General features: G+C 37.3%; 1 protein-coding gene across 1 annotated transcript in view; it reads right to left on the bottom strand.

Annotated features, from left to right (window-relative positions):
• Positions 1 to 18,167, bottom strand: part of TRUB1 (TruB pseudouridine synthase family member 1) — a 41,640-nt gene that overhangs the window by 12,036 nt on the left and 11,437 nt on the right. The window contains exons 3-4 of the mRNA XM_032313800.1: positions 13,441 to 13,496; positions 4,769 to 4,850 (exon numbers count right to left, since the gene is read on the bottom strand). Coding sequence (XP_032169691.1) covers positions 4,769 to 4,850; positions 13,441 to 13,496 — 138 coding nt within the window. The remainder of the gene's footprint in view (positions 1 to 4,768; positions 4,851 to 13,440; positions 13,497 to 18,167) is intronic.

Raw genomic sequence — 18,167 nt, 5'->3', positions numbered from 1 at the left:
CCCACTGAGCCACCCAGGCGCCCCAGGTGCCCCATATTTTTTAACTAGACACCAAAACAACTGGACTGATTACATAGGAAAAGACTTGATAAAGTGGACTAAATTGAAACTAAAAACTTCTGTTTTCCAAGACACAGTTAAGAGAGGTAAAAGATAGGGGTGGTTGAGTGGCTCAGTGGGTTAAGGAGAGGTAAAAGATAAGCCACAGAGTAGGAGAAAATATCCATAAGACATGTAACAAAAGAGCATATACCCAGAGTATACAAAGATCTTGTACAAATCACTATTTTTAAAAAGGCAACTCAATACAGAAAGAAAAAAATAAAAGAAGAGGCGAGAGACCTGGACAACACAGAAAAGAATATGACTAAGAAGCCAAAGCACTGATGACAAAGTGCTGAATCTCATTAGTAATCAAATGAGAATCACAATGAAATACCACTACACACATCAGAACGGCCAACATTATTAACACTGTTAATACGATGTGTTGTCCAGGCAAGGGAAAGTCATTTACTGGTGGTAAAAACGCAGTTATACAATTACTTTGAAAACCTGACAATTCCCAGTACAGCAGGATTATCCTGTGACCCAGCAATTCCACCTGGGGGCATATCCAAGAGAAATGAGTACATGTGTCTACCAAAAACAGGTACAAAACACACATAGCAGCTTTATTCATAAAGCCTCAAACCAGGGTCAGCCCAAATGTGTATCGACAGAAGAATGTTATAGATGGAATGGGGCCTGAAAGACGTCTCTAGGAATTTTCTATTTGATGACTAGACCGGGAGCTGCAGGGAGGTTTGCTTTGTGATAGTTCACTGAGCTGTAAATTTAAGCTTCATTCACTTGTCTTTATTTGTGTAACACTTCATAATAAAAAGGTTTAAACACAAATGAAAGGCACCGTAAGATGACTGCTGCTGAGGTACACAGCAGCCCTACTAGAGTGTGTGCCCTATTTGTTTAAATCACAATACAAGACCCAATTCAACTCATCAGCTTCCTCCGAGAAGGGTGAGCAGCCAAAGCACAGTCCAAGAGGAGCCTCTCCCATTAGACCGATCAGCTACATCCACTCGAGAAGACCTTGCTAAGTCCTATCTTGGGATCAAGGAGTTGCAGGGTTTAGACCAGAGGATTAGCACGAGATACCACTTTCCTTTCACATTTCTGGCCTCCCAATAAAAAAGCCACAAGAGAGATAGAAAAACCTATTCTTATTGCAGACGCAGTCCGGCCTTCCCAGAAGCTTGGCCCACATCTGAGACAGCATGGGACGCCACCTCGGCCCTCGTGTCCTGAGCTCAGTGAAGGGCAGATGAGCACCACAAAGCCAAGTGCCCTCAGAGACACCAGCAACTGTGCCTGAGACTTAACACCCAGACGTGGGTGAGGAAAGAGCTGCAGAAGGTAGGAAGAATATTTGCTTTTTGTGTGACTTAGCTGCAGTCATCTCTGCCATGCTTATCTACTGCCTGCTTATTTAATCATGCTCTATGCTTTATTCTATACGCCACACATGGTCCTGGACACCAAGAAGATAGTGAGGACCGAAAGAGACATGGTCTCAGCCGCACAGCTTAGGGATTAACATGCAAATGTGTATTTATAAATGGTGAAAAGCTATTTAGGGATAAAGGAAGGTTCCATGAAAGAGAATAAAAGGAAGGGTCTTATTACTATGGTTTGAGTTTTCAGTCTACAGAGTCAGACTTGTCTTCTTACTCTTCTAAGCTTTCAGGTATCTGAAACAATGGTTAAAAACAGTATTTGTCCAGATAGAACAAAAATGACTGAAAAGCAGCCATTTGCCACTTACTGCATCCCGCCTTAGTTGCCTTCCCCCTGTCAGTTGTCCTCAACGGGTCAATTAAGAACTGCTTTTTTTTTTAATCGTTACAGTGATCGGGCGGGGTGGCAGCATCAGCAGCATCTCATAGCTGAGGGCCAGGAATGCTGGATGTCCTACAATATGCAGATGGGACAGCACGATCCAGTGTTCTGCGCACCACGTAACTTCTGGATGTCTGCCAGATACTTACGTGGGTGAAAGCCTGTTTATAATCACCTGAGGCTAGAATCTAAGTCTGTTTTCCACTTAAATACAAAGTATATTTTGTACTGTTTTTCATATACTGAATTTTCCATTACTGAGTCATCAACACAACATACCTATATCAGTCTGCCTTTATACTTATGGCATTCATATTTGTGTCAACATCTGACTAGTTCATTCCAATTCTTAGTGCAGTAATAGCTGTGCATTTACATGGCAACATACCTAGCTTATTATAAATTACTTTTATTTCTTCTTTATATTCTGTTAATTGTATTATATTGACTTCTTTCCTAACATGTAGGTAGGGGAGAGTATCTCTGAATTTTAGTTCAAGAGAGTAAGGAAGGCATTATAAAGTATTGGTTACAGTCTCAGTACTGAGTCTCAGAGGGTTGAGAACATGGGTCCTAGATTTTCATTAAACAGAAGCTCCTTAAGGACACAGGTTAGGTCTCATACTTATTTATTTTCCCCTTGGTACCTGCTTTGGCAGATTAAATCGATGACAGACATTTGTTAATTTACTTAAACCACACAGAAAACTCATGTCAATAAGCAAAATTCTCTGAGCTTTCATTTTCTGGGACTATAAATACTATTCGAAAAACTATAGGGAAGTTTCCCTTTCCAGTCTGAAGAAAGTTACTTGGTTTCTCCATGACTTATTTCAACATACAATGAGATGATTTTTTTTTAATATAATTTTTTTATAAACATATATTTTATCCTCAGGGGTACAGGTCTGTGAATCACCAGGTTTACACACTTCACAGCACTCACCAAAGCACATACCCTCCCCAACGTAATTCTCCTTTAAAGTAAGGAAGGAAGGTTACAAATTGCACAATACAAAATAGAGTTTTTTAAAATTCCAAAATGCTTAAGGGCAGGCAGGAAGGGAATGTTTCAGTACAGCTGACTCTTTAACAACACAGGAGTTAAGGGGCATGGAACCCCCATGAAGTCAAAAATCCATGTGTAACTTTTGACTCCCCCCAAATTTAACTACTAATAGCCTGTTGCTGACTGAATGCCTTCCCAACAACATACACAGCAGACTAATGCATGTTTTGTATATTACATAGATTATATACAATATTATTAGCATAAAGTCAGCTAGATAAAGATGTGACTAAGAAAATTATAAGGAAGGGGCACTTGGGAGGCTCAGTCAGTTAAGCAACTGACTCTTGATTTCACCTCAGGTCATGATCTCAGAGTCATGAGATCGAGCCCTGTGTGGGGCTCCACACCCAGCATGGAGTCTACGTGAGATTCTCTTTCTCCTTCTGCTCCTCCCCTCTGTTCACAAGCACTCTCTCTCTAAATAAAATCTTTAAAAAAAAAAAAAAAAAAAAAGGAAAACACATTTACAGTACTGTACTGCATTTAAGACTCCCCATGTATAAGTGGACCCACACAAGACAAACTTGTCCTGTTCAAGGGTCGACTGCATTTTCATCACCTTGGTCTTCTTCAAGTATCCCCTACTCAATGAAATGCATCATCATGTAACCAACTTTAAAACCTAGAAACCTAGATCATGGTTGACAATGCCCTTACCACCCATCCCATCAAGAAGTCTTACCAATTTTACTTCCTCACCATTCTTCTGATTATGTAGGTACTGGCATATACTTTAGTATACTCTGGAAATCTCAGACATCCTCTTATTGTCCTATGCCTCTTTAATCCCTTAAAAGCTTCCTGCTGAAAATTATGGTTGGGTTTCTATTAAGTGAGGATCTGCTATTATTTCCTAATAACAATAATTTCAAAGATAATTCAACCTCTATTTCTTTTTAACTCAACATAAATCAGTGATTTATCTTTTGATTATATTGTTGATTAATCAAGTAAGATACTAACTTACATATAAATGTTAACAAGACAAGTGAAGCAAACAAGGCCAAGAAGAAGGTTGGTATGTAATATATATATTAAGGATGCTCAACACAAAAACAGGAACGCCAGATGCTGGACTGGATAAATTAAAAAGAGGTAACATTAAACACAGGCAAAAACAAACAAACAACAACAACAACCAGAAAGCCTACAAATAATTCACAGTTGACAACATAATAACATAGGTGAGCCAACAGAATGGCAACCAGTGTATTTGGAAGAGCCTCACACCCTAAGAGTTGCTAGGAAACCATTTAACTTATCTATCCTCACTCAAAGTAGTAAAAGGAATGGCAGGGAAATGAAGGTGGGCCCCAGTGAGTTCTGTTTTACTTCTAGAGAAACAGCTTTCCCTCTGTCATATTTTTTAATATACTCCAAAAGCAGAGGAAATGATTAGTTGTAAAGTACTAAACCTGGTATGTTTCAAAAGCTAAGAAATAGTTGTAAAAAAGTAAGCCAATAAACAATGACAAGACACTGGTAAAACCCCTAATTCTTAGCTATAAATGTTTGTTTGGCTAGAGAATTATCTAGAAGAACTCTGAAAACGTTAAAAAAAAAAAAAAAACCTGATTACAGGAAAAGAGGCAATTATGATAAATCTTTATGAACAAACTCATATGAAATAAGCAAAAATGTGATCAACAACTTTCAATCCTATTAACCCAAGGAAATATACTAATAACTGTAATAATCACTGGTAATATCCAGTAAGACATTTATTTTAAAAGTCTGAATTCACAGAAACTTTCTCTAAATCTTAAAAAAGCTGATCACATTAGATGAACATCATACCATAAGGTTTTTCTTCTGTTACTTTCCCAGTAGAATCCAGTGTGTCGGTAGCTTTCCCCAGTTCTCCAATGGCAATATACCTCTAGAGGAAGAGAAGCAAGGGAGAAAAATACATCATAAGGTAAAGAAAAATTGTTATGTATGTCTTACAGTTTTATACAGAATTTCACCAATACTACCAACTTGACACTAAATTAAAAGCAAAAATAAATTTTTTTTTTGATATGTGGGAAGCACTTGTATAAATTGAGGAGCATTCACAAACTTCCCATACCAGCCAACATGACAAGGAAAAGCCTTATTTTATTGACAATTATGGCTTATAAACACAGTTATTACAAACGTATTTCTAAAACCAGTTTTATACTAGGCAGTTTTGATTCTGAAGGAAAAATTTCCAAATATACTTATGAGTGGAGCGAATGGTACAATAAATCCCTACATGGCCATCACAAGACTCAACAATTTTACCACACATATAATTAAAATTAATTTAAAAATAAAATCAGTTTACTACTTCTCATATGAAATACTAAAACCAAGCTCAGTAACTTGATTAGATATATAAACAAAAGCTAAATATGTAGAAAATGGGCCAAACTAGTACAGCAAGGGCAGTATACTTAATATTACATGAGTTTTCTTAATGAAGAGAAATAGCTACTTCTCGAGCTCTCTGAAAGGAAAAAAATCACTTCTAAGAACTGATCATTTATTCATAAGCGAAGAATTATAGCATTCATAGTTAACTGAGGCCTATTTACTTCTCCCCTCAGGGCACACTTGTATTACATATTCTTTTTTTTTTTTTTTTAAGATTTATTTATTTGAGAGAGAGAGCACACAAGTGGGGAGATGGCCAAGGGAGAGAAGCGTACTCCCCAGTGCTGAGTGTGGAGCTTGATGTGGAGGCTCAGTCTCAGGACTCTGAGATCACAACCTGAGCTGAAATCAAGAGTCCGGCGCTCAACTGACTAAGCAGGTGCCGTGTATTGCATATTCTTTATACTGCCCTCTTTGGGTCAAATTCAAGTTTTACTTGGAACATTTCATGAAACAGTGAGAAAAATGCAAGGAATATAATCCCCACTGAAAATAATCTGTAGTTATGTGGGCAATTTGTTAAAGAGGAAGCTCAAAATACTTTGCAGAAACTTAAGTTTATTAATGACAAGCTCATTAGGCTATTGAAGGAACCAGAGACAAAAATGAGAAAAATATTAAAACTTCAAATTCCCATAAACAAGCATTTTATACCAGCTTACATGCCCATTGATGAAATCATCTTCTATTATATAGCTCAAAATAGTTGGCTTATGATTTTTCATTAGAAAGAGAGAGAGAGAAAGAACAAGCAGGAGGAGGAACAAAGGGAGAGAGACTCTCCAGCAGGTTCCGTGCTGGGCGCAGAGCCCAACATGGGGCTTGATCCCACGACCCTGAAATCATGACCTCAGCCAAAATCAATAGTCGCACACTCAAGCAACTAAGCAACCCAGACAGCCCTCAAAATAATTTTTCTAAACAATGAACTACAGGAGGTAATGTTCCAATGTATTTGAATTAACTTTCAAAAATTTCATTAGTATTGTCAGAGAAGACATATACCATATGATTTCACTCATACCTGGAATTTAAGAAAAAACAAATGAACAAAGGAAAAAAGAGACAAACCAAGAAACAGAGCTTTCATTAGAGAGAACAAATGGAAGGTAACCAGAAGGGAGGTGGCTGGGGGTATGGGGGAAACGGGTGGTGGGGTTTAAAGAGTGCACTTGTTGTGATGAGCACTGAGTAATGTACAGAATTGCTGAATCTCTATACTGTACACCCCAAACATATAACACTGTATGTGAACCATACTGGAATTAAAATTTTAAAAGTCCCCAAAAAAACTCCATTAGTATTAATAAAAATTAGTTTCTTGTAACTAAACATTCAGTCTCATCTCTTAATTGATGAGATGCTCCATTCCTGCTTAAGTATTTTGGAACAATTAACCTGAATTAAGCTTAATCATGGAGAAAAATACATATAGCAGGGTGAATGGGAAGAGTGTGGACTCAAACGTTTGAATCCTGACTACATCACATGAGTAAAGTAGGTCAAGGAAGTCTTTCCTCCTGGAGCCTTATTGTCCTTAAGACGGAGATGATAATAGTACCTTGGGAGGGCAGAGCTGAGAACAATACCTGGCCATGGTGAGCACCACTGAACAACACTATTATCATCATTATTATTTAAAAAAAAAAAAAAAGAAGAAGAAGAAGATGATGATGAAGATACAGAATGATTTACAGTAACAGTGGGTAGAGTACCTCATCTAGCTACAGTGACTTCCCATAAGAAACAGTAAAGCAAGAATATGCTCTAATTTCTGCCTTAATTATCTATCTTATTGCATGAGAAAAACCCTGCAATCATGTATACTGTGCCTTGAAAATGCTGAAAATGTCTGCGCTATTCTATGCAACAAGTTTTAACCAGGAACCTTTTAATCTTGGAACATGCTTTCAAGTATGCAATATTCATTCTCCTCTTCTTGTCTCCAGACTCCAGGGGTTCTTGCACAAGCTACTTCCCTAGCCTTGAGCTTTTTCTCTTTTCTAAGACTCAAATCCTACCTCCTGTTCATCTTTCAAAGCCACCCTATTAATTCTTCTCAACTTCCAATCACCTACCTGGGAACAAAGCTAAGAGTAAACGCTCAATACCTAGAAGAAAGGCCTATATCACACCCACATCATGTATTCATTCATTCATTCATTCATTCGTATGTGCTTTCATTCAGTCATGTTTCTTAAGGGCTGTGAATGTACAAATTATTTTCCTAGGAGCTTGTGAGAAATACAAAGATATATATTGATCCTTATCTTCTCCAATTACAAACTGTTAGCTTGGATTTTGCATTGCTGTTCTATTGTGTTTCTTACTAAATGGAAACATGGTAGCCACTTAATTAAAAATTTGTTGACAGAATTATATACATGTTGGAGAAGTTCTTATCTGTGAAATTCTTCACATTTCACCACAGTTTGGGACATCCAGATTGTATCTGCCAAGTTTCAAATCCTTCCAGGTTCTGTGCTTACACTTAATCTGGCTACATGCTGCATTTTTTAAAAAAGGAAATAAAATACCTAAATCAGCAATTCTCAAACATTGTGATTTAAACCCCTATATACACTTGAAAGTTATTTAGAAATCCTGGCACAACTTTGTTTTCATATGAGTTCTATCGGTTGATACTTACTGTGTTAGAAATTAAAACAAAAATGTTTAAAACACTGATATACATGTACACAACATGTAAAATGCCACAACATGCTCATCAGATTGTGAAGCTATGAAAATAGTTTTGACTTTAATAGACCCCTGAAAATGCCTCAGAGAAGTCCCTGGACCAAACTTTGTCAACTGCTGAGCTAAATCATAGCTGTTTTCTAGCTCTCCCTTGTTTGGCACCTACTGATAATAATCTTTTAGTTCTAGTCAATGGTCCACAAGCTACTCAGTCAGACAGGCAAGCCCTCAAGAGAAACAAAACCTCACCACCAAGAAGAAAAAAGACATGGGAATGTGTATACACACATCACCATTTTATCCTATGGGGTCAAAAGTATTTCTATTTACTGCCCTAAATTCTACAGAGAGACAGGATGCATAACCTGATAATTCTAAATTCTGTTAAGGTATTCGTTTCAACATAAATTGACTGCAACAAAACGAATGGAAGTCCTAAGAATTCTGAAAGAAGTTTCCACTGAACTGTGTGCTCTGTGGGATTCATGGTTTCTCTCTGCTACTAGTAGGACCCTACTTTCTACTTTACTCATCTTCAAGTTCCCGGAACCCCATAGCAAGATATTAGCTAGACAGATTTAAGAGCAAATTGGCTTCTGTACTCTTCAGAAGAAAGGCAAATGTTTTTATATTACAGAAACATACATAATCATTTCCCTCTCAAATAGGCAATTGCTTTTTCTGAGGTTTGATGTGAAAGCTTGTGATTCAAAATTTCACAAACAAATATTATTTATGATGAGGAAGAACTTTTTTTTAAAAACCTACCAAACCAAGAACATGTAACTTCAAATGTCTTCATTAAAAAAGGAATAGCTCTTTATAGATCGTAAGTGTAAGCCCTTCAAATTTTCAATATAGTACTTATGAAATGTATGCATGTTAATAGAGTGTAAGACAAGGTACAAATTGGACTAGCTTCTGAAGAAAATGAAAGAAATGCACAAGTCCTGGAGAACTGGCTTATATTCCACAGGAGCAACATTCAAGTCACACTTCAGAGCAGCCATTGACTGGTTCACCTCAAAACGCTACTGTACACTTGGGGGGAGGTTACTGTCTTTTGAACACATCCAGGGTGGAAAAGTTTGGATACCTCAATGATAATATTTGTTCAACTGCTGAAGGGATACAAAGCTGCTTTCTGAAGAAATGCTGGGTTTGTCTATAGGTACCACTTCAGTTTATCTCCATAGAGATAGGGGAGTAGCCTTACATCTGGAAAATGCTAGTCTTTATATGGCATGAGTGATTTCATAATAGGACATCAACCCTTCCATCTGTTCATGTGGTTTCTAAAGTGCATATAAGTAACTGACTTTAATCAGCAATATAGGACGCTAATAAAGGTAGTACTACAAAATCTCATCACAGTCTGTTACTTCTAAGTATATCTGCTTAGTGATTGGCTCAAAGAAAGTATAATTTAGGGAAGCTGGTAGAGGGACATTGCAACCACAGCTGCCTTCTACGTATTTAGAACAAGTTAGGCCAAAGGGATACATTAGCCTAACGTCTCTCAGAATTATCTTACCTAAGTTACATTTTATATAGATACACTTCTTTATCTGTTGTAAAACGAGTTTTGAGAACCACTGTCTGTCATGCAATATCCCTCACAGTTAGAAATTTCTTTCTCACTTTAATGCCCAGAGAAACTGTTTCTCCCTAAAGAACAGGCAGGTGATACTTCCTGTTTCTGATGAGCGCCATGTTTTGCCTAGGTTACCAGAAATCATAGATATGAAAAAGAATGAAATTAACTGTACTCAAGATTTCCAACAGAACTTGCTTAGATGACATAAATGTCAGTGTTTATGGAACATGTAGTTAAAGAAATCCAATAGGCCTTGAACTCTGGAGAGAGATCTGGGGATACATGAAATACTTGGGAATAGTAATATTACTGATCCTTGTATACCATGGATTCGAACTGCATGGGTCCACTTATATGTAATTTTTATAGTCAGTACTATAAACGCATTTTTTCTTCTTCATGCTTTCCTTAATACCACTTTCTTTTCTCGAGCTTATGTTAAGAATACAGTATAAAATTCAAATAACTTATGAAGTATGTGTTAATAATTAATATATCAGTAATGTTTATGATAAATAGCAGGTGACTAGTAAGTTAAATTTTTAGGGAGTCAAAATTATATGGTGTTTTATGACTGTGTAGGGGGTTAGTACCCTTTACCCCTGTGTTTTTCAAGGGTCAACTCTTAATAGTATTTATTGATCTACTTTTTATACACACTATAAATGTAACCAAAAAGAGCATGCAGTGAAAAAAAAATGGCTCAAGAAAAACATGATCATTGGCAAAGCAAAGAGTACTATAAAAAGGAGAGGAAGAAGTGAAGAACACAGAGCAGGACCCTTACATCGTACACTGATCTGAACTGGAAGAAATGCAAGAGAGGAGTTGGGTGGTTGAAATGGTCTCTGGTCTTCAAAGAATGGAACCAAATCATCTGATGGCATAAAGAGTTTATTGAAAAGGTCAGCACTCTACCAATTAACTGACAGTGACTATATGAAGTGGCATTATGTTGAAATGAATTCCAAGGATGTTTCTTGGTTCAGCAGTAAAGAGTGTTAGGCCATGTTCAATTAGCAATGTCTGTAATCAGGACTGGATGGTGAGGGACTGTGATAAGGTTGTAATCTGAACACTGCATATCTGCCATCCAAGAACAAATAATGCTACTCTTGAGGTAACTCTACCCTACACATACTATAAGATGAATTTTTCTAGTAGCAATGTGATGTAAGTAAAATTCGTCTGTAAAAGCAGGAAGTGGAGAAAGAGTAAACATAGGTCCAGTGGTAGGTCTGGTAGGTCCATGCCTAGTTTGGAGGCTGTAGGAACCCATTTTTTTTAAGGAAGTAGAAGCAAAAATATCAAGAGTACATTGTACATAGGGTTAAGGCTGTTTAATGAAATTTTTGCTTTTTGTTTTTTTTAAGACTTTATTTATTTGAGATAGAGAGAGAGAGAGAGAGAGAGACCAACCACATGCATGAACTGGCAGGAGGGGCAGAGGATGAAGGCGAAGCAGGCTCCCCAAGACAAAGGCTTAACCGACTGTATCATTCAGGTGCCCCTGAAATTTTTGGTTTTTTATATGTGTATGTGTATATGGGGTCACAATGTAAAATGAATTTCTTATTATGGGTCTTGGCCAAAAAATTTTTGGAGGCAATCTATAAGATTCCTTCCAGGGCTAAACACAAAATCTAATTTTAAAAAATTCATTAAAAATTTTCAACTACTTTTGGTAAAAATGTAATATCCCACATGCTTAAATTTAAATGACTTAATTTTTTTAAACAGATACATAATCTAAAATTAAAAGTGTAAGAAAAACAAATAGCTAACAAGATAAAAATGCCTATTTTTGAAATGTGAAGCATCCAAGAACTAGGTTTCTGTAATAAGATGCACCTGGGATTTTCTATTTAGGATAAAGTCATCTGAGGATCAGTGATTTCACTGTATGACATTCAGCTTCCCGAGCTGAATACCAAAATGGTTCGTGATAAATAAAGCTTAAACCACAGCCAACGATGTATTTACATTTCCGGTCATATTTCTGGAAATATGCCTGGAATTTATATGTAAAACCTTTCAATAGCGTGTCGTATTTGTGGTTTGGGGAGGAGGGGAGAGGTGAATAATGAATATTCCAATGAATGCAACATCTTTTATCTTGGAGTAAAAGAACAAATCCTTAATGCAAACATATCTTTTTGTTATTATTATAAAAGTAACTGTTCATTGTAAAGATTTTAGAAAATACTAAATAATGTGAAAAAAGAAAATAAAAATCATCCATGATTCTTCATCAGTGGAACCACTGTCTGTACTTTGGAAGAAGAAATATTAAAAAGAAACAAATATTAAGCAAATGGCAAAACCCTGTATCAGAGACAAATTCTAAATGCCATGTGTAAGTATTTAAGCACAATGTAAATTTAGCAAAACACGTCAAACTCTGCCATTCTAACACAATTCTTGTATTCTGTGATTTTTCAACACTAACATTTTAAAGATTATGCAGTAAGACACACTGAAATTTTTCCATTTATCTAAAGTATTAAGGTCCTTTCCAACTGAAAGATACAGGTTTCTATTCCAGTTGATAACTAAAATGGGACGTCAAAAACAGTATGTTCTCGAGGGCTTTTTATTTTAAGAAAAACTTACTTAGACCACTGCCACTCAAAGTGTGCTCCATGAGCCAGCACCCGCAATGAGATAAGCTCAGAAAAATGAGACTATTTAGAAACTTATTTAGGAATCTGATGTTGTCATAGCATTTAAATTATATTTTACAAAAGTCCTTAATCTGCAATAAGAGGAAATTTTTTTAATGGTATTTGATCATACACATACACACACACATATTTTAAAAAACAATTTAGACAAGTTCACTTTACCAACTATTCATACCCCACTTAGAGGAAGGGTTTCAAAACAAATAAAAAGTTAGTCCAGGAACTTGCTGAAATTCTCTACCTAGCGGCTTATCAATCTTCCCTGCATAGGCATTTTCGCTGGTCCCTCGCTGCAACTATTAGAACCACCACTTCACTCCCAATTAGAATTCAGCTATGCCTGTCTCCTTTAGAGCCACAAGAGACCCTAGAGGGGATCAAATCATTCTTCCTAAGGAAAAACCTGAGAGGTCCAGAAAGGTTAACCCCTTTGACACACTGACCTCTGTTTCAATGCTTCTTCTACCTGCTGTTTTGCAAGAGGGTTCTCACTCACTGCCTAAAGCTATCCAAAGATTTACAGCTCTCCCTGCCCCAGCATAAACCTTCCTCTCTCTCCCTAAGTGCCTCAAAAAGTGCTTTTCGATTCAGCCAAGGTTACCCTTACAGATGAATGATGCAACTTATCACCCTAAAGAAGCCTCACTTGTATTGGTAAACATTTTATAACCAGTGAACAGAGCAGGTCTTTTGCTGTAAAAGTGTATGGGTTACAAAATGGTATTGTTTCTTCTTTTTTTTTTAATGGTATTGTTTCTATAAAAATTCCAAGGTTTAAAAAAAATCTGCCCATAGAATTTATGATCTGTAAGTTCTCTTTCATCTAAGAAATATATAAAAAAATATAAAATTTTTAAAAATGATAAGCACTCCAGAGTTTTTGCTTCTATAAATCAATTTGCTGAAGCATTTCCAATTTATAGTCTCAATATTTTCAATCTCAGCTATCATGACAAACACAATTAATACTCAGGAATAACCCCTTTAAATGCAATGTACATAATTTTTAATTGATTAAAATCCAAAACATAGGTCATTAAGAAAAACATTCAAGAGAAAAAAAAAAAAAAGGATTCCAATTTTCTTACCTTGGACCCTGACAACATACTGGTCAACATTTTTGTTCCCCTTCCAATTCCAACCACTATAAATCAAAGAAAGAAATATTATAACACTCTATTCTGAAAACTAGATTTTTGAAATAACTATATATTTGGGTCATAATTCCCTGGCACATGTAACATAAAGTTGGAAAGAACATATATTTAGCCTTACTAGAGGGTTCCTATTATTCCAATCAGTTGAACTTGTCATGCAATTTAGAAATTCTGAAGAGAGGATGTAAGGGTATGTAAAGGGTAAGGATGTAAAATAAAACTTTTTTTTCCTCTCAAAGTATTAAACATGACAGAAACCTCAATCCAGACAATTACATAATGAAAAGTTTAGAACAATCTCAGAGGAGTCATTGGAATTTTATATGTGGATCAGTGAAAAACACATGATATGCTTTAACCACAGTATGATAAAGTCTTCCGATAGAGTTCATTATCAAACCAAGCAAAAGCCATTATCATAAGTAATGAACCATTTAAAAATGATTAGTGTCCATCAGTATACAATCAAGAAAACAGAAATGTAACAGATCAACCAAACACAAAGAAGAATACAAAGTAAAATGCGAGCCTGGACAATGTATGTTCACATACATCATGTGCTAAGTACAATAATGCCCCACCCATCTCTTCAATTTCGAACGTTATTTATCCTTATGACAACACATTTCACCAGGAGAGAAGGACAGAGTTAACAATTATTTCTCCACTTAACAGAAAGCAAATTTTTATAAGAATTTAAAATCATAAGTATAAGTATTGGTCATCAATGGATATAATTTTGTAAAAGAACACAGTATAAACACCACGATTCAGAATTACAAGAAAAAACAAAAAGAAATGATTGACCAGCTAAAAGAATTATCATGAATATTTATAGCAGATATCATTCCTTGAGTTTACCAAGTATCAAATTCCACTCAAAATGCTTTCCATTCATTAGTTCATTTAACCCTTATAACAACCCTAAAGAATAATACAATTTTCCCTATTTTATAGGTGAGGAAACTGAGACAGACAGAGACTAAGAACTTTGCCCAACATCTAACAACTAGTATATGGTGGTCAAAATTCAGACCAGACTAACGGAAGACCCCCTCCCTTCCTTTTTATCCTTCTGCCACCTTACTTATGGGGGCTTTCTTCCCAATGCCATAAGCCTAAATTACCTAAACCACTACCAGCCTGACTGCTCTACAATCTATCCCTTTCTCTTCCAGTTCACACCATTTTATAACCATTTCTGATTACCTGTACTGCACACTACCAGCCCCCAAGCAATCCTCAATGGGATCCCAATGCCTACAGTACCAACTCTCTAGTGTTCAAAAATCCATCCTTCGAAACCCAGGTCAAATCTCAACCCCAACATAAAATCATCCCAAACCCTCCCTGAGCTTCTATGATAAGAGTCATATTAGCTCAAAGACTAAGATAAAAGCAACTGTCTGCCTTTAGTGTCCTATGTGAAGCATCATACTCTGCCAATGGTAGCTGCTACTGTGCAGGAAAAAGCTCTATATAGTAATAACAAACATCCAATGCAATTTTTTCCACTCAAGAATCCCCAGTCAATATTTCTGGAGCAGCTACTAAGCACACAGTCCCAAGAACAGTATTTTTAATGGAACAGAACATTTCCTGACTTTGAAAGAGTTTATAACCTCATGGGGAAAAAAAAAAATACAGATAAGGGAAACTGCAAGCACGCAAAAAAAAAAAAAAAAAAGGTGCATGAATTAATGAGTGAACAATGCTAAATAGCAATAAGACAGTATGTGAGGAAGAGTCCAAACGAACACAGAATAAATGCTGTAGGACGTCAAAGAAGGCAGTACTCTAAACCACTCAAGAGGCCAGATAATGCTTCATTCAAGCATTTCAAACACAGCTTGAGATACGCCTTAAAAGATGTTCAGAATTTGAACATACAGAAAGGAAAGAAGCATGTTCTAAAAAAGGAACACACCGCACAAATTCTGATACAAGAATAAGCACAGTGGGTTTATCAACCAGAGTGCAGGTGTCTTAGAACAGGCTGACGTGTTTGACTTTATCGTGGTTGAAACGCTGATTTCTCTGCTAGGTCAGTGATCCAACATGACAGAATTTGAAACAAGAAGGCATTTTAAAGTTATCCAGCTTAACCTTCTCATTTTATATCCAAGAAAACCAAGGCCCGCTGAAGTTAGCTGATCAGTGAAAGCAGAGTTCTAGGAAGACAACTGCAAAAGCGGTACGCAGAAAGATTATCTGGAGTTGAGGCCCAGCCAACCAGTGGCTGTTCATTCAAAGGACAGTTTACTGGACAGAATTTTTACTCAGCTTTTTCTCATTCAATCGTTCCACATTTTATTCAGTTCTTATACAGGCACAGAAATAAATAAGACCTGGTTTCAGCCCTTCTGTGAGTTAAGGTTAGACTAGAATGAAGCTTTACATTAGCAATATAAAAGCACAAGTGGGCAGGCTATCCATGTAGGAGAGAGCATTTCAGCCAAATCTGGAAAGCTCAGTAGTTTTTCTAATACTAAAGAAGACAAAACAGTTTGAAAAGTGGGAATAACTGGGAAAATAAATGAATAACAGGGTTTGCCAAGCACTGTCTCACAGTGACTACTCTCTTTCTCCATCTCCCAAATTTTCTGTGCTCAAATGTCTCTCTGTAAAAAAAAAACCACTATCTCCAAACCTATCCAAATGTCCTAGTATAGTATTCACAAATCATATAGACTTTTTTAAATGATGAGAGCCCCTTCAGAACAGTCAAGAGTATGACACATATAATTCCAAAGCTTTTGCAAATGAAAGTTTCTATTGTCATTTACCTAATTCTCTAACACCCTTGCAACCATCTTAAAAGAACTGCATCTTTCCACTTCTAGAAATCTATCTTAATAATCCAAAACCAAAAGGAGTTTTATTCATAAAGATGTTCCTCACAAAATCTGTCCTACTAATAAAATTCTGCTAAGATGAATGATCACATATAGGGAAATGGTTAAATAATTGTTTTGGTTTTTTTCAAATTTTATTTATTTTGACAGAGAGAGATCAGAACTAGGCAGAGAGACAGGCGGGGTGGGGGGGGGGGGGGGGGGACAGGCTCCCTGGGCAGAGATCCTAACTGCCCATACTGAGACAGAGGAGGAGCTGGAACCACATCCTTACCAACCCGGGAACTTGGTTTGGATGCGCAGCCGCCAAGTGGAAAACTTGTTCGCTGGAAGGGACCCTACATCGTGATCCTGACCACTCCCACCGCTCTCAAGGTCGACGGGATTACTCCCTGGGTCCACTACACCCACATCCGTCCAGCTGACCCATACGCCGTTCTCAAGAACTTTGTTCCAGAATGAAAGAGCCAGCTGGCCAAGGACAATCCCTAAAGCTGAGACTGTGCCGCTCTCACGTGCCCCACTAATGTTACTTATACTACGCCCTCTTCTTACACCAGTGTGGGGGAATAAAACGTAACCCTCATTAACCTCCTTCTCCTCCTTACCTTCGGGCCCTACGTTATCAATAGATTAGTATCTTTTGTCAAAGACAGAGACAGTACAGGTCAGCTCATGGTACTCAGACAGCAATACCAACCACCGGACCTTGTGGCTGAGAACAGCCTGGACCCATCACTGGGTCCTTCCTTAGGTTCCTGTGAGAGGGGGAAATGTGGAGGCCGAGAAAAATGAAGTCCATCCCACCTCAGGTTCAGCCTTAGCATAAGGACAGCCATCTCAGACCCCTGTGCCCAAGGGCTGAACTTTCCCCTACTTTACTTTAGTTCTAAGGACCCCCAACCTGCTTTAGTTGCAGAGACCCCCACCCTGCTTTAGTAACAGGAACCCATAAATACCCCTGCCTTAACTAAGCTCAGGGTCCAAGTCCCTACTCCACTGTGTCGGGTATACTTGGACCCAAGCTCAAGCTTGCTAAATAAATCCTCGTGTGATTGCATCCATGTTGGCTCCTTGGTCATCTCTCAGATGCGAAAACTCACAGGCAGAGAGAGAAGGGGAAGCAGGCTCCCCGCTGAGCAGAGAGCCTGATGTGGGGCCTGATCCCAGGACCCTGAGACCATGACCTGAGCTAAAGGCAGAGGCTTTAACCCACTGAGCCACCCAGGCACCCCTAAATAATTGTTTTTGATTGATACGACAGAATATTATGTTGCCCTTAAAAATAATGTTTACTTCCTTCTTAGAACTGCTTTTCCTGCACCCCATAAACTTTGGTACGTTGTATTTCTGTTTTCACTTATTTCAAGATATTCTTTGATTTCCCTTTGACCCATTGGTTATTCAAAGTGTGTTAACTTCTACATATTTGTGAGTTTTTTAGCTTTCCTACTGTAATTGATTTCTTAGTTTCATACTACTGTGGTTGGAGAATATACTTGGCACGATTTCAATACTTTAAATATACACAATTATATTTGTCAATTATTCTTCAATAAAGTTAAAAAAAGAAAAATCTTTACTGAGAGTTAACATAAGTGATGTTAAGTTAAATTTTAAAAAAGGATACAAATGTACGTACAATAAAAAAGCTCAACTTAAAAATTTTGCATAGAGGGGCACCTGGGTGGCTCAGTGGGTTAAGCCGCTGCCTTCAGCTCAGGTCATGATCTCAGGGTCCTGGGATCGAGTCCCGCATCGGGCTCCTGCTCGGCAGACAGCCTGCTTCTCTCCCTCTCTCTC

This window comes from Mustela erminea, chromosome 14 (genome assembly GCF_009829155.1).
Source record: "Mustela erminea isolate mMusErm1 chromosome 14, mMusErm1.Pri, whole genome shotgun sequence".
Lineage (NCBI taxonomy): Eukaryota > Metazoa > Chordata > Mammalia > Carnivora > Mustelidae > Mustela > Mustela erminea.
This window is presented reverse-complemented; position numbering and strand designations above follow the sequence as displayed.